The following is a 23443-nucleotide window of genomic DNA, read 5'->3' as shown; positions in this document are numbered from 1 at the left end:
GAGAGGGTACATGCTCAAATGACGGAGGGACAGAGAAAGAGAGAGGGAGAGAATCCTAAGCAGTCTCCTTGCTTGGTGCAGAGCCCAACGTGGGGCTTGATCTCACAACCGTGAGGTCATGACCTGAACTGAAATCAAGAGTCCGACACTTAACCAGCTGAGCCACCCAGGCATCCCAGTGCAATTTAATTTTAGAAAGTACAAAGATCTTTTCCTGTCATCTGTATGTTAACTTTACCATCGTGCCCTCCACTGTACAGAGATTCTTAATTTAGATGTAATCACATTGGCCAATTTTTTCCTTATGACTTAGGCTTTTGAAGTTTCATTTAAGACATGTTCTCCTTACCCACCCCATGTCACAGAGATTTTCTCTTATATCATCGTCTGCTAGATTTATAATTTTACATTCAGTTCTTTAATGCATCTGGAGCCTCCCTTTTATTTGTAGTTTTAGGAGGGATCCAGCTTTATTTTTTTATTCTTACACTGAGTGGGCTTTTATAGCACCAGCTATCAGATAACACCTCTTTTCCTCATTGATCTATGCAGCCACCGTTCCTGTGTGTTTGCGTCCCCTTCCAACATGAGTCTCCTAGCTGTTCTGTGCTATTGATTTATCTGTTCTTGGGTCAATTTACATATGTATTTCCTGACAGTAATATACATAATACGTGTTTTAATGTGTGTGTGTGTGTGTGTGTGCGCACATATGTATATCCACACACACTTTTTAACAAATCTGTAGCTTTGTGGTAGGTCCCAATATCTTGTCTGTTAAGGCAAGTTTTTATCCACCCGCCCCCTACACACACTCCAAATGGACGAGATATTCATGAAACTCTTCCATGTAAAATTTTAGAGCAAATTATTAAGAAACCCAACTGCGTTTTTTATTCGGATATACTGGATATATATTAACTTCGGGGGAATTTACACCTTTAACTATTAAGTTACCCCACCTAAGAGCCTAGGATGTCTCCATCATTTGTGCCCCTTACTGGAGTTTGAGGAGGTACTCTTACACAGTTCTCATTTATTCTTGCAGAGGATGAGTCACGATCCATTGTAATGTCTGTATCCATAGTTTAACTACGGGATTTTGTGTTTTTTCGTCTGATAATACACTTTCTCTTAAATAATTACATACAGAGACTCCCGCAAAGATTTAATCCTCACTGAGGGAGTGATCTGCTTAACCCATTGCTTTACTATCTGAACAACTTTCAGATAAAATGGAGAGGGAACATAAGCCTGTTTGGCATCATGGAATAAATATTTAACTTTGTGAAGTAGAACGGCTCTTAACACGGAAGTAAATCGGAGAAGCCATGCAACCTGGGTCGAAGGACTAACACTGGAAAAAATACCATTGATGGGAAGTTTTATTTAACCAGGAAGAGGACAAGGAAAGAACACGTGACTGAAAGAGGAAGCACCAGTGTGTGGTTCCTTGTGCTGCAGTGACATCTCTCACCAAAGGGAAGGGTAGAGGAAAAGCTGAAATTGATCAGCTTGTTTGTACTGTCCTGAAGTTAAACACCTGTCATTCTGGCCAAGCTAGCGAAGCCAAAAAGTTATCTAAATTGGACTTCTGCTAAGGTACAAGCGTCTCCCAGTCATCCTGTCCATAGAAGTAATTTCTCCCATCAGTTTCCGTTCCCTTTAAAATGGTGGCCACGAATGTACAATGACAGACAAGAATTCAGCTACAGAATGGGCACTCAAGGTTAGAGGCACGTAACTTGACATTGATGTACCCTGTAAGCCAAAGTGGAAGGACATCTGGGGATTTCTTGTGGGTGCAGGAATATAAACATACATGAGGTGTGATCCCTGCGCTCAAGGAGTGCATGCTCTAGCAAGAGAGGCCGGTATCGGGCTCGCTCTGAAAGGATGCGGTGAATGCTATGAAGACAGTGTGCTGAAGGGAACCACGGGTGAGATTTCACAGAGAAGGTGACACTTTGAAGAGGAGCTTCAGTGGGAAGGCAGATGTGCCCAGGTGATACGTTTGGACAGTATCTTATGAGCAATAAATAGTTACCACAGGTTTTTAAGTAAGGCAGAGGCGGGTTTCAGTTTATATGTTAGGGCTGGGATCCAGGATGTGGATTGCAGGTAGGATTGGTAGCAAGGAGACCAGCAAGGAGGGCCAGCATAAGTAACTTGTTAAGCTAAAGAGGAAAATAAAATTCATGATAGTAATTTCTATAAATTTTTTTTAAGTGTCTATTCATTTTTGAGAGACAGAGAGGGACAGACTGTGAGTGGGGGAGGGACAGGAAGAGAGGGAAACAGAATCCGAAGCAGGCTCCAGGCTCTGAGCTGTCAGCACAGAGCCTGACGTGGGGCTTGAACTCACGAACTGTGACATCATGATCTGAGCCAAAGTCGGATGCTTAACCGACTGAGCCACCCAGGCGCCCCCATGATAACAATTTAAAAGAGCAACCAGTGGCGCCTGGGTGGCTCAGTTAGTTAAGCATCTGATTTTGGCTGAGATCATGATTTTACAGTTCATGAGTTCAAGTCCTGAATCAGGTGAGCTCAAGCCCTGCTTTGGATGAGCACTGCTTTTCTTTTTTCTTTCTTTCTTTCTTTCTTTCTTTCTTTCTTTCTTTCTTCCTTCCTTCCTTTCTTCCTTCCTTCCTTTCTTTCTTTCTTCCTTCCTTCCTTCCTCTCTTTCTTCCTTCCTTCCTTCCTTCCTTTCTTTCTTCCTTCCTTCCTTTCTTTCTTTCTTTCTTCCTTCCTTCCTTTCTTCCTTCCTTTTTTCCTTTCTTCCTTCCTTTCTTCCTTCCTCCCTTCCTTCCCTTCCTTCCCTTCCTTTCCTTCCTTCTTTCTCTCTCTCTCTCAAATAAAAATAAAGTAAGAGCAACAGATTTCCATTTCTCTCTCTCTGTCTCTCTCTTTCTCTCTCAAATAAAAATAAAAGAGCAACAGATTTCCATTTCCCCCCATCTTCCCCCAAAAAAGTTCACACTCCACTCTTCCTTTCTGGAGCACTTGACTTTAAAGTGTTAAACATTTTTAACAAGTAAGGTAAAATTTCAGAATGTGCACTTTAAGAAAAATATAACCTCAAATAAGATTTCATCATTTTGAGGATTATGATAATGTTAATCATAATAGAAACATGTACATAATGGGTAGATGCCAGGCACTGTCTGAAGCATGTACATTTATAAGCTTGTTGGATAACGATAACCCCATGAGGTAGCTATAATTCCTTTTATGGGTGAGGTGATTAGAAGCACAGGGAATGTGAGTAATTTCCTCAAGAACACACAGCTAGTAAATAATAAGAGGCTTAACCCCTGTCAGTCTTGCTGCAGAGTTCATGGCCTAATTCACTAAGCTATGCTCCCTCTCTCTGGTATTTTCAATATCCTATGTTTAGGGGAGCCTGGGGGGCTCAGTCGGTTAAGCATGCGACTTTGGCTCAGGTCATGATCTCACAGTCTGTGAGTTTGAGCCCCGCATCCGGCTCTGTGCTGACAGCTCAGAGCCTGGAGCCTGTTTCAGATTCTGTGTCTCCCTCTTTCTCTCTCCTCCCCCACTCATGCTCTCTCTCTTCTCAAAAATAAATAAACGTTAAAATTTTTTTTTTAATATCCTATGTTTAACATATGGACAAGATAAGCATTCGGAAGTTTCAGCTTGACGGATAGGAGTGTGACAGCCTTAAGAGTCTCCCCTACCTGTCATCTCCCGTGACCTGCCACCCAGAGGCAGGTGGTTCCCACGCTTGGTCATGAGACCTGCCTTCAAGGAACAGCAGCAGGTGTGGAGCCACTGGCGATGATACAGAAAGAAATGTTCAGTTTTGTCCCCTGTATTTGTGCTCTCAGAAAACAGAAGCAGTGAAGCCTTTATTGACATTTGTCGACACTCGGGATGATTCTGTAAGTGAGTCTTTGGTATTTGTGCCAGGCAGAGCAGTTGCTCCTCTGTGAACGATGTGGGTTAGAGGCATGTGTGCAGTTCGCAGACTGGCTGCTGTGTCCAGCACTCCTGAGACCCGGCGTTTGCCGGGTGCGGGGCGTGCGCTCCAGAAGCCCATAGAATGGGCTGCCGGATGGCTCCTGGAGCTCCGTCTTCTCGATGCTGTTGTTGAGTATGTACACTTCTGATTTCCTTGTTGTGCGGATGACCAAGGCGGAAGAGGCAAGTGTGTGCGGTAAGAATAGGGCTCCTATTCTCTTCACACCTAAACAGTGATCACAGCCACAGGGAGGAAATGGTAACATCCCAGTTCCAGACAGCCGGCCGCAGTGCTGCTCATGACGAAGTCACTAGGGTTGGGAGCCCTCTGTGACGGTCTCACTCCCATAGAGCACTTGGCCTCCACGTTTTTATGTACAAAGGGTCATGTTTCCTGTTTCCTCATTTGAACAGAGCATCATGGCCCGCCGTCAGGAACAAACTCTGCCCGGCAAAGCCCCGCCCTGCAGCACAGACCCATGGGACAGTCACAGGCCAACCACGTACCTGGGGACAGGTGAGGCTGCTCTCCCCAGGTGCGGGCTCTTCCCTCTCATTTCCCCCTTCTTCTGTACGCACCCCCACTCCCGCCCCACCGGTGAGGTCAGAATGAGAACTCTCGTGTTTTCCGCCCTCAGATACCTTCCCCGCCCCCCCCCCCCCCCGCTCCCTCGGTACCTCATCCCTCCTCCAGCCTCATCCCAGGGCTCAACACAGTCATCCCATCATGCTCGACAAGCGGGGACTGGAAAGAAGCGACAGCAGCCTCTGGCTCCGCCACGCTCGGTCCCCCTGATTTTGGCAGGGAACCCCAGACCCACATGCATTGCTGTCTTCTCAGCCTGCCCGAGCGGTACCTGTACGCACTTCCTCACCTCTTTTGTTGAAAATATTAGCCACGAAACAAAAGCGAGGTTGTCACAAATTCAGCACCTTCGCGGGCATCGGCGCTGCGGAGAGCTATTTCTCACCGGCAGGGTCAGCTCCTCTGCCCTGTGGTTCAGCTGCTTGAGTGCAGCTTTCCTTGATAAAAACTGCACCGAGACGCCCTCAAAATAAAAACCAGACCAAACCAAGGTGGGATGTGGACAGAGCTGACGCGGCTGTTGACCACCAGACGCACCTAGCGTCTCTGGCTCTCGACGCAGTCTGCCTTTCCGGCGGCCGGTCGGGAGAGTGGCAAGCTCAGCTTTGAAAAGAGACTAACCTGCCTTGGCTTTCAGACTGTTTTCATTCTCTCCGTCCCGGGAGTGACTGGATTTCTCTGTTCGTAGAGGTGCTGTAGAAGGTGAAATCGGGAAAGACGTCTCCTCCTCTTACCGACACTCATGGTCTGACCACAAGCACCTTGCCCAGCCTGACGCCGCCATGGTTTCCGTTGTAGGCAGCCGGCACAATCAGGTAAGCAGCTATCCCCCAGGTGCAAACTGGTCTTTTCAGTGGCTAAACCGCTGACACTGGTGAGTTTTTCTTTTTAAAGAACCTAGAGAGAGCCTTTTACTTTTTTTATTTATTTTGAGAGAGAGAGTGCGCATGTGAGCACATGCAGGGAAGGGGCAGAGAGAGAGAGAGAGAGAGAGAGAGAACCCCAAGCAGGCTCAGCGCTGTCAGCGCAGAGCCCGACATGAGGCCCGATCTCACGAACCGTGAGATCACGACCTAGAGCAAAAATCAAGAGTTGGACGCTCAACCGATTGAGCCACCAGGCAGCCCAACACTGGTGAATTTGTCTTGCAAATCAGTTCGGATACATTCTCGTTCCCCAAATGTCTTGCTGTGTGTTTGGCATTCCGTTAGCTTCCCTGAGAGAGCGTAAAGGGTAAAAAAGCTTACCCTGACGTTGGAGAAATAAGCACCCCCAGTCAGGTACTTAGAAATAGCAGGGTTTGAGTTCATCAAAGTAGGGTTTGGGTTTGGGTTTTTTTTTTTTTCTTTTTTCAAGAAAATTAGTCATAATCTCCTTAAAGGAAGCATTTCTCCAAACTCTTTTCTCTGATAGTTCTGTTGCCCATTGACCAAATAGTGGGAAAAAAACCTATAATCTTCACATTAACTTGGGCTGCATTTGTAAAAAATTAGGTAGCTCTTCAACCCAAACTCCCATTCCTTTCTTATGATCTAGAAATGCACACGGACTGTATAAATGCTGTCTTCCAGCTACAAAGGTAGTCTTTCTTCAAACTGTCAGTAAAGCAGCCCATGAAAACTTGTTTTTCTTACGCTCTTTCTCTCCCAGAGCCTTGGCTGTTACCCAGTGGAGCTAGAGCGAGGCCCCCGGGGATTTGGGTTCAGCCTCCGCGGGGGGAAGGAGTACAACATGGGGCTGTTCATCCTGCGTCTGGCTGAGGAGGGCCCCGCCATCAAAGACGGCAGGATCCACGTGAGTTCGCTTCCGTCCACAGCCTTTGCTTCTGGCTCCAGACTGGGAACTACTGAAAACAGTTGATCAAAGGGAGTGCGGAAACCCCCCAGAGCTAAGCAGCCAGGTTTTCCATCACAGAACCTGAGAGCAGCCGCTCCTGGTTTGACGTTCTGACCCCTGGCGATTCCGTGTCCTCCCTCGAGAGTGCTAGGCTGTAGCTCGGTGACGCTGTCCTCACCGTCTTGACTTTGGTCCTTAAGGAAATTTACTTTTTACTGACATCATCCACATTTGAGGGCAAATGGGCTCATAAATAAAATATACTTTTCATCTTATTAAAAGTCTTGGAAAAGCCAGGATAAAACAGAATCTTCAACTTCTTTCCAGAAATAATAGGCCCAGGATTTTTTTTTTTTCCTCCTAGCTACCCTACAGAGGTAGCCAGAGATCAAAAAGCATGACTCTCCCAACTTTTACTATGATCTGAAAGACTAGAATCCGCATGGGTCGTGATCCATCATAGTTGCCCTCAATTCTGAAACACTAGCTTTGGACAGGGCAACTGCAGGCCAGATTGTTTATGGGTCTGCACATAAATTTTCCCTCTTTCTCTGAACATTACTTAAAGAGGAATCTTACAGAGGGGACGTGTGCTGGCTTCAATTTTTTAAAAAAATAGCCCACTGGCATCCCGTTAGTTTATACATTAGATTTTACATTTAATGTACATTAAATTTTAAATTCCAGACAGCCTCCCCCCTACTACTCAAGAGAACTTTGGACTTCCTCCCTCTGCCACCAGTTGGCATCTGGGAAGATAATTTTTTTTAATCAGATGGTATATTCTAATAATGATTGCAGTTCTGAATTTTCCACATCACTGCCCCGTTCCCATGACTCATTTTGTAAACATGTGTCAAGTGTCTGCTTTACCCAAAGCTTTATGAGTGAGAACTGAATGAACTGGGAGAAGGGGTAGTAGCCCTAAGCCAAATAAGACCCCACCCCTCTTCAAATGACCAGACCTGTGCACAAGATCAAAAGGCGGGGAGTATGAGTGGCTATGAGTGGAGATTTCATATGAGCGGAGAATGGGTGGCATTAGAAAGTGGGTTAGGATTTCAGTAGAGAGAGCTTGGTCTTTTTTCTTCCCTCTTTTTTTTTTTTTTTTTTTTTTAAATCTGGGTATACTTTAAATCTGCCGGTTTTTAAAAAAAATCTCCCATTGTATTGTCACAAAAAAAACAATCAAACAAAAAACTAGGATATAGTTTTTAAAGTTTTTTAAAAAAATTTTTTAATGTTTATTTTTGAGACAGAAACAGAGCATGAGCAGGGAAGGGGTAGAGAGAGAGGGAGACACAGAATCTGAAGCAGGCTCCAGGCTCTGAGCTGTTGCGGGGCTCGAACTCACCAACTGCGAGATCATGACTGAGCCACCCAGGAGCCCCAAAAACTAAGATATAATTTTCAAAAGTTGGTTCCAAATATAACCCTCAGATGCACTAATCTCACAAAACAAATAAAAGGCAAACAGGCCTTACGGCAGACAAAGTCTGTTTCTAAAACATGTCATTCTTTCCAAATGAATGGGAGCTTCGGACTTTCAGGGTTAAATCAACTCTCATTTCAAAAGTAAGATCTGATGTTTGAAAGGGAGCTATTACTACCATGCCCAGGTTTGTTGTAAACTCTAAGAAATCAGCTTTTCAGAGAATTCTTTCTCTAGCTACTAAATTATCAAAATCTTGACTTGCTAAGGATCATGGCTGCTTTGTACTAATGACAGCTTACTCTGGTGCCACCGCCCAAATGATGAGAGTTTATCTCCAGCAAACTCACACTGTGGGGTGACCTGGGCATCCCTTTCAGCCCCATCCTCCTGCCTCCCTTCTCTCCTCCCGCCTCCCTTCTCTCCTCCCTCTCTTTGTTAGGCTGATATCTGTACTTTGTGTCCTGTGCCTAGTATTTATTTCAGTATTTTCAGTCCTTTTATTTTTAGAGAGAGTGCAAGCAGGAGAGCGGGGCAGAGACAGAGAGAGAAAGGGGGGTGGGGGGAGAGAGAATCTCAAGCAGGCTCCTTGCCCAGTAAAGAGCCCGACGCGGGGCTTGATCCCACAATCCTGGGATCATGACCTGAGCCGAAATCAAGAGTCAGACACTCAACCAACTGAGCCACCCAGGCACCCCTCCAGTATCTTCAGTCCTGATCTGGGGCCTGAATATTCATACTAGATGCTCTGTAGACATTTGTTGGAAGTGTAGAATGGATGGCAAATACTGAGAATTGGTTTTTTTTTTTTTTCAAAATCAGCTCCCAAAACTTATTACTGGGTAGACAGGACATGAGATAGATGAAGTAGTTAGCAGGCAATGTAATGGTGTCATTCAGGAAAAAAAGAAAATGGGAGCCTGTGATACAGATGGAAAAACGCTGAGAGTCAGGGGCATCTGTACATTTAGTGAGTCCTAAGCCATCCGTAAATCTGGTCGAGATCTGAGGAGGACAGAAAAAGGTGTTCTGGGCAAAGGCAATGAGATCAGCTGAGTGGGAAAGTCTCACATTCGGCAATAGTGTCAGATTTAGTTAGATCTTTACTGCAGGACAGAATCAGATTTAGAGAATGTCGTCTGTCGTCTTCCAGGTAACATGTGTTTTCACTTAGTTTTAGCCCCACAAAAACCCTTTAAGGTAGGTGGCATTTTCCCCACTTATAGATGTAAAACTGAGGCTCTGGGAGACTAAGTCCCTTGCTGGCCTCACTCAGCCTGTGACGGCCGTGGTGTGGCCCAGAACTTTGGTCCTGTGAGCCCAGCCCGGGTGTTTTCACGTCAGGCCACGGCTCATGCCTTTCTGGATTAGATTGTTCCAGGGAAGTATAGAGGTTCTCAGCGCCTTCTAAGAGAATGTAAGCAATGTGCTAGAAACATTGTGTAATTTTAATATAAACTGTAGTGGCTGTGGTTGACAGAGTAACTTTTTTGAGGAGCATAATTTTTCTCTGTCCCCTCTTCCTACTTCTTCCTTTGGTTCTCCTATTCTCCTTTGTTCCTTTCTTTGCTTTCTCTCTCCTCTCCTCTGTCCCCCATAATTTCATTTTTCAGTAACACAAACTTGAACTGTTATTTGTTCTATTTATCAAAAGATGTATTCTTCATTTTAAACAACAGAATTTTCAAAGAATGTTCACGTTTCCCTCTCACAAGTGTCATTTTTTTGTCTGCGGCTTTGTATAGACCAGTCGAGGACTCTTCCCTGCTCTGAGGGCCTGTCTGTCACAAATTTGAAAGCCATGGGGTTCTAGTCTCCTTCCCGCAATGTAGTTTTAAAGTTAAACAAAAATGACACCTGGTGGCAAATCTGTTCAATTACAAGCTTTATTGCAATTTATTCGTTGTACCGAAAGAATCAGAAATATGCAGCTTAGGACACTGAAGTTAAGCCAAAGAATGTGACTGCAATTAAGGGAAACCTCAGTCATGTTTTACAAGATACGCCCAAAGCACGCTCCGAATACCGTCTACCTTAATTTCCATTTGTCTCATTAATCAGCAGGACTGATTTATCACTTGTCATTTGTATTTATTTCCTCATACAAATTATTTTTCTTCAATCACTTATTAAGGGAAATCTGGGTATTAGCTTTTATCTCACTCATATATTCTGGATATAAGTATTTTTATTCTGTTTATTACTTTTTTCCATCCTATTATGTTTATCTTATTTTGGTTAGTTTTTTTTTAAATTTTTTTCTATGTTAAGTCCACTTATCTTGTCATACCCTCCAATTATTCAAGAGATTCCTTTCTTTTTTTTCCATAAATATGCAACAAAACCTTTTAATCTGTTTTCTTTTTCATAGTTGACATGTTTTGCGGTGTATACAGTGGGGGACGGGCTCGGGTAAATCTTCCTCCTGATGCACTTGAAGTCCTTTGGGGGAAAACCAGGAAGTAGATAACTTGAAAAGGAACATCTGCTTGTGTTTGGTGTGTCACCAGGTTTTATCTCATTAAATCCCCGCCCGGACCCCAGGAGGTGGGTACTAACATTGTCCCCATTTCACAGAGAGGAAAATGAGACCCTCCGCCGGCTGGAGGTGGAGCCAGGGGTGAACCACAGACATTATGACTCCAAGGCCCTGCTTCCTGGCCACTGGGCTTTGCTGTATCTGTGGCTACAGACTTTCCTACCAGCTTCTGTTAAATAATTATTGAGTCACCTTCTGTTGTTATTTCTGGATTGTTTTCGTAAGCTCTTACAAATTTTTGAGCTGTTTGGAATGTCAGTTTTCCATTGTTCGCTGTTTTGATTTTTTTAATGTCTATTTTTGAGAGGGAGACAGGGTCGGGGTAGGGGAGGGGCAGAGAGAGAGAGAGAGAGAGAGGGAGACACAGAATGCGAAGCAGGCTCCAGGCTCTGAGCTGTCAATATGGAGCCTGATGTGGGGCTCGAACTCACAAACCACGAGATCATGACCTGAACTGAAATTGGACACTTAACTGACTGAGTCACCCAGGCACCCCTCGGTTTATCTCTTTTAAAGCCAAACAAGCCTCTGCTTGTCACCTTGAAACATTTTTTTATTTATTTTGAGAGAGAGCACGTGCACTTGAGTTGGGGAGGGGCAGAGTGAGAAAATCCCAAGCAGGCTCCATGCTGTCAGCACAGAGCCCAACTTGGGGCTCGATCTTACCAACTATGAGCTGAAATCAGGAGTCAGACACTTGACTAAGCCACCCGGGCGCTGCTGAAATGTATTTTAAAATCACTACCATCGTTATCTTTCATCAGGTCCTTTTGCAAAAGTGACACTTGACGTATCCATGTTTCCCCCTTTTCTTCTGAAATACCTAGACAGCATTTCTAGTAAATAGCAGAGGTAGTGAGGCATCTCATTCTGGTCCCTGGTTTTATGTCACCTAGGGAAATTATTTTACACTGAAGTCACGAGCATACGCCCGTTACCGGTTTTAAATCAGTATTCATATGGATATATTCTCCAAGCTGAAGTTTTTATCTCCGAACATTTCATTCATCTAGTGCCTCATACATCTACAGGCTGTGCTGGCAACGTGAAGGGGAGGGGGCAGTTCTCCGTGGAGGCCAGGAAAGGCTTCCACGATGAGGAGCCACCAGCCTGGGTTTTAGAAAATAAATTCCAGATTCAATGCGTCTTGGAAAGTACTCTTCCTAGTGGGTCATTCAGACCCAGCCCTGTGGCATCATGTGGATCATAGAGACCTCACCTCTTCTGGCACTTCTCTTTTGGTTGAAAACTCCAGATCTCATTTGTGATTTCAAGGTGCCCGGATCCTGTTTCCTCCTCACATGCGACTTTCTCCTGTAGGATTTCTACGGAGCAAATAAATCTGGACGCTGTCTCTTCCCACTGCAGTCATCCATCCGCCCATCAGCTTTAGCAATGACACAGCACCGTGTACAAGTTAGACGGTTTGCAAATGAGTCAGTAAGGTTGAGCGGCTGTCGAGTGGACAGAGCAGAATCGAAGGAGATGCATAGTTTCATGTTGTTCCTGTGAATGTTCCCTCTCTAGGTTGGTGACCAGATCGTTGAAATCAATGGGGAACCTACACAAGGTATCACGCATACTCGAGCGATTGAACTCATTCAGGCTGGTGGGAATAAAGTTCTTCTACTTTTGAGGCCAGGGACTGGCCTGATACCTGACCACGGTAAGGAAAGGCTCTCACCTGGAGCTGAAAAGTTACGGAGGGGGCAATGACAGAAAAAGAATGTCTGTTTGAAGGGGCTAGATATTTTGCTGGCTAGTTCAAAGGTAAACACCAGAACCATCGAAAGCTACTTACACAGCAGGGTTATTAGACTATTACCAAGTAAGTGGCTTCAGGCGTGATTTGTGTTGGGATGGAATATGTTAAGCAATTTCAGTAGAAAACTTGTAAGTTGCTTTTATAGAGAAACGTGCTTGTAAAAAAAACAAGGACGTCAGAGGCAAGTGATTTAAATGTCATGAAAAACGTTTGAAATCTCTTCAAATGCCACTTACTTCCTCATTGTAAGATCTACTCCCTTAATGGAAGAGAAGTTTCTCTCAATGAAGAGTAGAAGGACTTTAGGCTTCTCTGGTCCCTTGTGGAGAACAAGTTGCTCTGACCCTACCTGGCGTCAGGGAGGTGGATGGGACTGTCTGTTCTCCTGCACTGGGCTTCAGGTTCCTTGGTTGCGTTGTATGTTTTTGAAATACCACAGGATTTGAACATCATGTTTTAACTGAGAGCACTGGCCTAGATAGAGTACCGCACCACCAGGACTTGTCCCTTCTAGTTTCTGCACCCCCGCCCGACCCCGTAGAGCTTCTGAGGGACAAGTAGAGACGTGACCTCCTGCGGTCCCCTTCCAGCCTATAATTCTCTGTTATTACCTTCCACCATCTGCTTGTAAACCATACGTTCCCAATGACATCTTTGCTAACTGCGCTGTGATCTTTTTTTTTTTTTTTTTTTTTTTTTACATAGTCCTAGGCCTTTTCTCTTCCTTCTTCAGGTTTGGCTCCTTCCGGTCTGTGCTCCTACGTGAAACCTGAGCAACATTAAGGCTTTCAGGGCTTTTCTTGGTCTTTCCTTAAAAAGACTTGGTAAATTTGCATGTCTTGTAAATCACTTCCTTCTATTTTTTTTCTTTTTAATTAAAAATGATGCTATTAAATACATCTCTTTCTATCTTCTGCACTTTTCAGTTTCCTTTTGACATTAAATTTGACAGCTTAATGCAAGAAAATTATTTGTAAATGCCCACGAACCTCATTCTGGTTACCTCAGTCGGGTGTCCTTGATTAGTGATTTTGGCATATCCATAAGCTCTATCCTTTGATGACAGCCAAATTAGTAAGCTTCTTGGACCAAGTAATTCGGTCCAATTTTATTATTTATTTCTTCTAAGTTTTTTATTGGGCTTTACTACTTAGGAAGACTTTATATATCATATATTATGTAATTAATTATAAACTGGAAAAATGACTACTGTTATTTTGGGTACATTTAAACAACCCACCCTTCGTGCACAAGTACAGCTGTCTATGTAATCTAATTTTATAGAGATGGTAACGTACATAAATTTTATTTATGAAATATTCGTACTCAGGCTATTTAAGCAGTCAGTACAATTCGAATGGCTGTCAAAGTTCAAAATTTACTGTCCCTATTTGTTGTAATTCTAAAATTTAATAATGTTCCCCTCAAATCACTTTTTGTAGGTGATTGGGATATTAATAATAATCCTTCGTCTTCAAATGTGATTTATGATGAGCAGTCACCATTTCCCCCAGCGTCACATTCTGCTTCCGTATTTGAGGGGTCCCCCATGCCAGTAACTGAAGAATCTTTAATGAGAGCTCAGATATGTGAAAAGACAGAGGAATTAAAGGGCGGTGTGCCTGAAAAGAAAAGCACTTTAAATGAAAATCAGCCTGATAAAAAGCAGCAGCACTCTTTTCTCCAGAAAAATGTGAATAAAAGGGATCCACCCGGCAGTCATGGGCATGGTGACAAGAAAAATCTCTTAAAAGTAGAAACTGGCGTTACACAAAGAGGTAGATCTGCTAGTCCCAGGAAGCCAGCCAGCCGACATGCAGAAGAACGTTCGGACAAGATTCCCAGTCCTCCCACCACTGACCCCAAGAGAAGACCCAGAGACCGGTCCCTCAGCCCCAGGAAAGGGGACAGTAAAAGTGGTCAGACCGGCAGCAGGGCAGGTTCTGGGCAGGATCACTGTGGAAAAAGCAGAGGACGATCTTCAAGCCCAAAGAAGCAGCAAAAGACTGAAGGCAGCAAAGGCCAACCAAATACTGAAGCCAGAGGACTAGAGTCTGAGAGTCAGAGAGGAGGGGGCCGCGCTAGGGACGGTGCTGAGCAGATCTCGGACGGCAGGGAAGGATCAGGTGCTGCCAGGAAAGACACAAAGCAGAGCCAGTCTGGGAAAAACAGAACAAGGTCCCCAGAGAAAAGAAGCAAGAGAACGGATGAAAAGTCTCTTCCGCCCAAAAAGACTAGTAACACTGCTAGTAGACCAGAGTCTGAGCAGGAAGAAGGAAAGAAGGCCACCGTGGGAGAGACAAGTTCTAGCAAGGAGAAAACAGGAGAAAATGTCAAAAAATCAGAAAAGCTGAAGCAGGACCCTGAAGAAAGGATGGTTTTAAACAAAATGGAAGACCCCCGAGGAAAAGAACAAGAGGCAGCCGACAAAAACAGAGAGGGTGGAGGGTTCCAACCTGAGAGCGCTTCTCCCGTTAGGAAAACACCAATCACTCCAGGGCCCTGGAAGGTGCCAAGTGCAAATAAAGCCACAGGCACTACTGGTGTGGCCGAGAAACGGCTGTGACCTTTGGTATAAAACAAAGAAAAACAAGTCGTAATTTTTCCTTTCTAAAAAGCGGCATTTTTCAAAAACAAAAGTCATTTTTTTTTTCAGAAATTCTGAAACACACACATTTTACTCTGAACATCAAGTTACGCAGGCTGCATGAAGGGCCTTCAGGACTGCTAAGGACCAACCGTCCCCCGGCTGGCTGCCCTCCCGCGCGCTCATCCGACATGCCCGGCTCGGGTGCCCCGGCCCGTCGCCGTGAGTGTCCATGCTGATGTGCACACAGTGTGGTCACAACTCACTTTATATCTGTGCCAAGTTATCTACTGTATCACGTGTGTTGTATCCGTCTCACTCAGATAATTCCACAGTAATGAAAAAACTAGGTTTGGCTTGGAAGTTGATATCCTCAATAGCATGCTGCATGTTTACAGAGAGAAATATTTGAGTCCTTGCAGAAGAAGGGATTGTTAGCTCGTCATTAAAGATGGCGGTTGCCTCTTCTAACAGCTACTGGTGATGGCCCAGGCCCGGTTTAAAAATGCAACTCCAAAACATCACTACTGAAAAGAAAAACAAAATGTAGTCAAATATCGACACTTTCTTCCGGATTTTAATTCGGCTGCATAAGGTATTCTGAGTAACTTTCAAGATACCACTTAACAATTGAATGTTCAAAATGAGACCGTGTACTTTCAGCACTGGAGAGCTCACCTGCTGTGTGACCCAGCCCTGATGCAGTCTTAGGGTCTCAGGTCACCCCTTTCCTTCAGTTATTTCGTTATGAAACCAGAAAGCAGCCTGTGGAAATAGTGCTCATGGCTGTTCAGAGAAGAGCCACCACATTTCTGTTTCCGGATATTTGGGTTGGACCTACTACTAATTCATTAATTGTTAATACATAGTACATATCTGGAGAGTCCAAAAACCAGACAGATTGTGAGGGACTCCATCACGAAACAATCTGGTGGCAGCCATACAAGTTCAGGTGTTCAGAGGCAGAACCTGCGTGAGCCCTGCTCGGCAAGAGGATAGACATGGCGGTAGAACGTGCTAGATCGTATTTTAATTTCTAGCTACATTAACTTATTTAAAAAGCAAGAAAGGGAGACTAAACATTTGCTTAGCTTGTACACATTTTCGGAGTTCTTTCTAAAAGTCTAGTGAAAGATGTTTGTTGGGAGGTAGAGACCGTTCTTAACTCCATAAGATAGACCCAGGTTTTTCAGTCCCCTGAAGCAGCATTCAGTAGCGACTATAAATAAAGGAACAATCTCAGAACAAAACCATTTTATGGGGTATTTGAACACCCCTGTTCTGTCACCTGGGTTCATCTTGTTATTGTGAAACACGTTATGTCCAGGTCGTTTCCTCTTAGAGTTCGACTGTGAAAGTCTTTAATGTAACAACAGAATCTGCCCCTGTAGCTGAGACATGCTTCCCAGAGTGAGAGTTTGAAATCCCCTTTCATCCAGAACTATATTTACCCATCTATTGTAACTACTTGAATAGAGAAAAATTAGGAGGCTTGATAAATGCTAAGAATTTAGTACCACAGAAATGATTTATTTTCCCAATAGTCCACAATTAGTGATAAAGATCCTATTTTTATTGTTAACTGTGACATAACTTTGATGTCCTCTGTTGTCAGTCTGACGTGGCTCTTTCCTTCCTAAGTAACCTGTCACTGTACTGATTATATACTGACTTAGCAATGTGGCCTTGGAATGCTAAGCAAAATATGGATGTACTGGTTGTAAATGTTTATATATTGTACAGTACCTTTATATATACACTTGAGGTTCTGATTAGAGAAAGATCTGTAAATCGCTCGTTATTTTTTATATAGATATTAAAAAAACAAAAACAAAAAACTGTTTATGACCTGCATTTCTTTTACTGTCGGGTTTATTTAATATTGCTTTCTTTGTGGAGTGGATTCCCATCACAGTCTGAGTCCTCAAATAGATTGTGTTCCCCCCCAAGTAATGAACATTCAAAATGCTACAAATCAGGGAGACTCATAATGATGATTTTACCTGTATGGCTGCCTTTCATCCGTATGTAAACCTTGAAATGGGCTTGAGGTAAATATCACTGTGCCTCGTCATTGTAAAGAAAATAGCTTTGCATAAATAATATGCTGTCTATCCCCCAAAATCTTTTATACCGTCAGGGAGAGAAAAAGACTGGTCTTTTTCTGTGCATTTTAGTATGACCAGCATGCAGAGAATATGGTTTTATGAAAGCAAGGAATATTCAAATTGAACTGTGTAACAATTTGACTAATCACCTCCACAAAGATGTGTTTAAGCTGAAGTTTAATCCATAGTGTGCCCCCGGAACTACAGAACACTGGTAGAAATGGGGACTTTTGTCCCCAAAACAAAATGTGATGTTTCAGTCTGGTGTGGATACATGAGAGCAACTTCTGACATCATCCTAGCATGCTCCGATTCCTAGGAACTCTCTAGGTGTTTTAAACAGTAACAGATTTATTTATTTAGACAGCTCTTCACTGGTCATGTTATTAAGGTTTACCAGCAGTACAGTGATCTGTTTAAAGCATGCCGTGGTTATTACATGAACTCTGCAATCTTTGCTGTAGTTAACTGAATTCGTTTAAGAGATCCAATGACTTGGATCTGTTTTCATTGTTGCTGCGCAAGCGAGCCAGCCTTCTGTGAAGAGTGGGATTCTGACCACTCGAGAACTCTGAATCTTTCTCTCAGATACATTAAAAATATGAAAACATAGCCAAGTGCTTTAGTTTAGCCTAAACCTATAATTTTGACAGAGAATCCTTTGGGAATTTGTCTATTTTACAGTGTTTGCATTGAAGTCAGGCAGCACTATTATTAGCAAATACACAAATCAAGAGGCTTATTTTGTCCTGAATAAACAGCCATTTGTTACCTTGAGTAATACCTTATCACAGTTTATAAGCTCAGGCATGCTGCAGGAAAGGTATAGAATTACTGCACATTTGTGAAATTCAAACTTCATTATTCAAAGGGGCACCAAGAACTGCAAGAAGCAAAGGATGACTTTAGATGAGTAAACTAGTCAGTACGTGTGCACATGAGATTCAGTTTAATGAATTTACTTCTCAATAATCCCAAATCACACACCATGTTGGGAATGAGACCCATTTGGCCCACTAGGAAGGTGTAGCTCTAAAACATTTCAAAAGTAAGTAATTTGGAAGGGTGTTATTTTTACCGTGCACAAGTCCACTTGCCTCTAAATACAATGAACCAAAAATACAAAGACATATACGCTTATACTTTGTGGGGCCCTGTGGTATTTAGAATTTTTGTATCTCTCTGACAGTAAAGAAAACCATACACCAATTAGGCAAGAATTTGGTTATTCAACTGTACAAAGAGTTTAGCTTATATTAAACATGAGCTATAACGTGCATTTAGGAAACTTCAGGTTATACCTCCATAGCAATTTTAAGAAGGATAGTTTTTCCCGATACAGATTACTAAGGGAACGGGTTTTTCTCAACCTTATTATGGTTACTGCTATTCCTATTAAATGTATAAATGGCCTAATCTAGTCCTGTTTTTACATCTTGGTTTCTCGGTAACAGCCAAATATTACCAAAGTATATTAGATCTCACTCCTTTTTTGGGATCAAAACAAAAGCCCAAGTTTCTAGAAATTATACACAGATCAGTGAATCCCTGAGGGTAGGAGAGCCATGAAGTTACAACTCTTCCACCCTAATGGGAGAAAAGCTGCATGAAGGTGAAGTTACTTGAGGTCTACTCCTTCGGTCTAAACATTTATATGGAGCACCTAATTATGGCAGCAGGTACTGGTTTGCATTCTGGGGACCTAGGAGTGGACAAAAAATAAAGCCCCTGCCTTAAGAGGTTTACACTCTAGTGGGAAGGGACAAGTAGGCAAAAAATGAGAGCAGGAGAGAGGGAATGCTGTGAACTGGGAAGATCCTCCCTTCCTCCCATGGACACACCAAGGCTGCAACTACATATGGTGTGACTCACCCTGAAAATGACCTGACGACTCACAAAATCTCTCTTCCACAGCTAGAGAGAGAAAGAAAAAACCACATCGAGAAGGGTAGGAGGGGAAGAGATGCCCCATCAGGAACCAAACCCCGGCGGGGTGACCCACAGGTTGGGGAGGGAGAGCACGGGCACAGATGTCTTCATGAAAACGGAGGGGTTCAAGCCCCACATCAGGCACCCCTGCCCCAGCCCTGGGAATCTGTCCTGGGAAGATGAGCCTCCCATAACTTCTGGCTTTGCAACTCTAGGAACTTTGAAAATCAGCAGGCCTTAACTAGGGGACAGCTAAAGGGCTACAGGAAACAAAGACTCTGCTCTTAAAGGGCCCTTACAATTTCATTTGCTCAGAACCAGCACAGAGGCAGCAGTTTGTAAAGTGTCTAGGTTATACTTAAAGATTTACTGCCCAATTTTAAAGCATGTGCTAGAGGAGCAGGGATCTGTAGGAAACTTCTCTGGAATGGAAGTACTGGCAGACACCATTTTTTTTTTTGCCCTCCTCAGCCTAGCTGGCCCAGCACTGGCAGGCACCAGCCCTGACGCACTCCATCTGCCTGGTTGGCACCACCAGCCCCACCCGAGCATTCCACCTGCAGACCTGCCCCACCCAACGTGTGCATCCTGGCTGGCACCCCGCCAAAGCAAACACTGCCCTGCCACACCCAGCAGGGAGTCCCAGCCAGGACCGGCACTCATCCAAAGCAAATCTTGTCCTAGGAGGAAGGAGGTGCCTCCCACCTACTAGCACACCCACAATCGTTGCCTGCAGCCAGCCTGGTAGGAGAGGGCAGCCCACCCACCTGCATGCCTGCAGCCACTGCAACCTCATCACAGTAAGAGGGCACAGGCAGCCCACACTGGAAACACCCTTGGAGCACCTGGTTCTGGCAACCAGGGGGATTGAGCTACTAGGCCTCACAGGATACGTTCTATGTAAGGCCACTACCTTCAAGATCAGGATACAAAGCTGGACTACCTAATACATAGAAACAAATAGAGTCAGACAAAATGAGGAGATAGGAATACGTTCGAAATGAATGAACAAGACAAAACCTTAGGAAAAAGGCTAAATGAAAACCAGGTAAGCAATCTAACTGATAAAGAGTCCAAAGTAATGGTCATAAAGATGATCTCTGGATTTGAGTGAAGAGTGGATGAAATCAGAACTTCAACAAAGAGATAGAAAATATAAAAAGGAACCAATCAGAGCTGAAGAATGTAACAAATGAAAAATATAATAGAGGGAATCAACAGATTAGAGGGTGCAGAAGAACGTATCAGCAATCTGGACAACAGAGTAGTGGAAATCAAGTTGAACAGCATAAAAAAATTTTTAAAATGAGGATAGGTTAAGAGACTTCTAAGACAACATCAAGCACACTAACATTCACATTATAGGAATCCCAGAAGAAGAGAGAGAAAGGAGCAGAAACATTTAAAGAAATAATACATGAAAACTCCCTAACTTGGAGAAGGAAATGGATGTCCTGGTCCAGGAACCACAGAGAGGCCCCAAACTGATGAACACAAAGAAGTCCACGCCAAGGCAAATAATACTTAAAATATCAAAAATTAAAGAGGGAACCTTAAAAGCGACAAGAGAGGAAAGGAAGATGGTGGTGGAGCAGGAGGACCCCACTCCCGACCCTGATGAGGCTCGGTTCACCTCATCCCACAAATACAACGAGATAACTATCATATTATCCTAAATACCCCAGAAATCAATCTGAAGACTGGCAGAACAAACCACAACTAAAGGTAGAGAAGAGACCACACTGAAGAAGTCAGGAAGAACAGAGAGGTGGCTTGGGAGAAAAACAGATTGTGGCTGCCATGGTCATGAAGAAGGACAAGAGACAAACTAGCACACAGGGGAGTGCATAGGGAAAACAAATCCCCATAGCTATTAGCTTCGAAAGTGAGAGGGCCCAAATTTCATGAATTCTTGCAACCAGCAGGGCTTAAAGCTTGGAGTTTTAAAGGTTGTGTGCTTGGCTTGGGAAGAGTTCAGAGGACATTGGGACTGCTCTTGGAAAAAAGCCAGAGCAAACAGCCAGTGGACAGGCAGTGTGGAAACAGCGATCTGAAAAGCATCTGAGGCACACAATGGGGAAGTTACTCACTCATCTCAGAGAGGCAGCATTCATGGAGAGATCCCTCTGGGAACAAAGGAACTGGCAGGTGCCATTTCCCTCCTCCACACCTGCATAGGGCAGGAACCAAGAGAGCTATGACACTCACTACCTGACTTACTTAGTCCAAGCCCCTCGAACTTTTGTGGAACCGCCCCTACTAGTCACATGTGCCTCAGTCACAGCACAGCAGCCCCCTCCCTCAGAACGCTGGCCCAAACCCCTGCCCACACCATGTCTCCCCAGCTGGGAGGTTTGTGGAGCCTTGGTTCTGGTGGCGGCGGCAACAGCTCTCATTTCACAAGCACGCCAAAGTACACCGAGTTAAAACTCGCCACATTAAGGCCAGGGATCAAACACTGCCCACAAAAGCCTAAGACAGCCTTTGCAGACAATTGGCCTGAAGGATAAAGTGGCAAGAACACAATAACAGAGCACACACAGTACATGTTAGAGATACTCTCAGAAGCACCAGGTCTTGGGGTACAGGATACAATACAATGCAAGGTACTATAGGACCTCTTCCTCATTAAGCCTTTACTCTCAAGAACATGAGATGTAGCTGGGGCGCCTGGGTGGCTCAGTCGGTTAAGCATCCAACTTCGACTAAAGGTCATGATCTCATGGTTTATGAGTTTCAGCCCTGCATCAGGCTCTATGCTGATGGCTTGGAGCCTGGAGCCTGCTTCAGATTCTGTGTCCCCCTCTCTCTGCCCCTCCTCTACTCATGCTCTGTCTCTCAAAAATAAATAAAAACATTAAAAAAAAAAGAACATGAGATGTAGCTGACATTGCTAACGTGCAGAAATAGGCACAGAGACTCACACAAAATGAGAAGACACAGGAATCTGTCCCAAATGAAAGAAGAGCACAAGATCATGGCCTGAGATATAAGTGAAACATACATAAAACATGCCTGATAGAGAATTTAAAGCAGTGATCATAAAGATACTCTCTGGACTTGAGAAAAGAGTGGTGGGCATCAGTCAGACTATTAACAGAGATAAGGAATATAACAGAGATACAGAGCTCAAAAAACAAAGTGAGAAAAATGCATGATGGAATGAACAGGATGGAAGAAACAGAGGAACAAATTAATGACCTAGAAGAGAGAGTAATGGAAAGTAATCAAACTGAACAAAAATGAGGGAAAAAGAATTACACAAATATACAAAATGAGTCACTCAGTGACTTCATCAAACATAATAACATTCATATTATAAGAGTCTTAGAAGAAGAGAGAAAATAAAGGGGGGGGGGGGGACAAAGAATTTATTTGAAGAAATAATTGCTGAAAACTCACCTAATCTAGAGAAGGAAACAGATATCCAGATCTAGGATGCACAGAGAACGCCCAACAAAATTTAAAAAAAGAAGATCCACACCAAGACATAATGTAATTAAAATGACAAAATAATAAAGAAAAAAATATTAAAAGCAACAAGACAAAAGAAGTTAATAACTTACAAGAGAAGTCCCAAAAGATTCAGTGGATTTTTTTTAGCAGAACTTTCCAAACCAGAAAGGAGTGGCATGATTACAGGCAAAGTGCTGAATTGAAAAAACTGGAAGCCAAGAATACTCTATCCAACAAGGCACCATTCAGAAGGAGACATAAAAAGTTTCCTGGATAGACAAAAATCTTAAGGAGTTCATGACTAGTAAACCAGTTCTGCAACAAATACTAAAGGTTACTCTTTGAGTGGAAGGACCAGAAATGACAGTATGAAGTCGAAAACACAAAATTAGTAAAAATGAGTATTTCAGTAAAAAAAAAAACCCGTCAAGTAACTACAAAATAAAAGGATGTAAAATATGGCATAATATATCTAACGTGGGGAGAGAAGAATGCATTCAAACTTAAATGACCAGCAACTTAATATAGAAGATATTACATACAATCCTAATGGTAACCATATATGAAAACCCAGTAATAAACATGCAATGAATAAAGAGAAAGAAATCCAAATATATCTATCACTAAAGAAAACCAGCAAAACACAAAAGAAAGAAACATAAGAAAGGATCAGTGAAAACCTTCAGAAACAACCAAAAAACAAAATGACCACAAATACATACTTATCAACAATTACTTTGAATGTAAATGGACCAAATGCTGCAACCAAAGACACAGGGTGACAGAATGGAAAAAAAAACAAAACAAGACTGATCTATATGCTGCCCATAAGACACTCATTTTAGACCTACAGACACCTATAGATTGAAAGTGAGGTGACGGAGAAATCTTTATCATCCTAATGGATATCAGAAGAAAGCTGGAGTAGCAATATTTATATTGGACAAAATAGACTGTTTTAAATGTTTTATTTATTTTTGAGAGAAAAGAGAGAGTGGGAGAGGGAGTGAATATGAGTGGGAGAGGGGCAGAGAGAGGAGGGAACAGAGGATCCAAAGTAGGCTCTGTGCTGATAGCAGTGAGCCCAATGCAGGGCTCAAACCCACAAACTGTAAGATCATGACATGAGCCAAAGTCAGATGCTTAACCTACCGAGCCACCCAGGCACCCCTTAAAATTTTTTTTAATGTTTATTTTTGAGAGAGAGAGTGTGAGCATGTG

The 23443-nt window shown here is 43.4% G+C and overlaps 2 protein-coding genes across 9 annotated transcripts in view; one reads left to right on the top strand and one right to left on the bottom strand.

Annotated features, from left to right (window-relative positions):
• The window catches only part of MAGI3 (membrane associated guanylate kinase, WW and PDZ domain containing 3), a 243769-nt gene extending 229061 nt beyond the window's left edge, over window positions 1–14708 (top strand). The window contains exons 17-21 of one of the 2 annotated variants that reach the window (XM_049618389.1): window positions 4399–4501; window positions 5259–5385; window positions 6221–6364; window positions 11905–12043; window positions 13585–14708. In XM_049618389.1, coding sequence (XP_049474346.1) covers window positions 4399–4501; window positions 5259–5385; window positions 6221–6364; window positions 11905–12043; window positions 13585–14708 — 1637 coding nt within the window. Of the gene's footprint in view, window positions 1–4398; window positions 4502–5258; window positions 5386–6220; window positions 6365–11904; window positions 12044–12875 lie in introns of both variants that reach the window. The other variant, XM_049618390.1, reaches the window with a different exon arrangement.
• Window positions 14709–14745: 37 nt separating this feature from the next.
• Window positions 14746–23443, bottom strand: part of PHTF1 (putative homeodomain transcription factor 1) — a 90079-nt gene continuing 81381 nt past the window's right edge. For 2 of the 7 annotated variants that reach the window (XR_007454974.1, XR_007454978.1), the window contains 2 exons: window positions 17610–17720; window positions 14746–15253 (listed from right to left, as the gene is read on the bottom strand). The gene's annotated coding sequence lies outside the window, so the exon portion shown is untranslated. Of the gene's footprint in view, window positions 15257–17609; window positions 17721–23443 lie in introns of all 7 variants that reach the window. The other 5 variants (XR_007454976.1, XR_007454973.1, XR_007454977.1 and 2 more) reach the window with 3 other exon arrangements.

The sequence above is a fragment of the Panthera uncia genome (genome assembly GCF_023721935.1).
Source record: "Panthera uncia isolate 11264 chromosome C1 unlocalized genomic scaffold, Puncia_PCG_1.0 HiC_scaffold_4, whole genome shotgun sequence".
Classification (NCBI taxonomy): Eukaryota; Metazoa; Chordata; class Mammalia; order Carnivora; family Felidae; genus Panthera; species Panthera uncia.
This window is presented reverse-complemented; position numbering and strand designations above follow the sequence as displayed.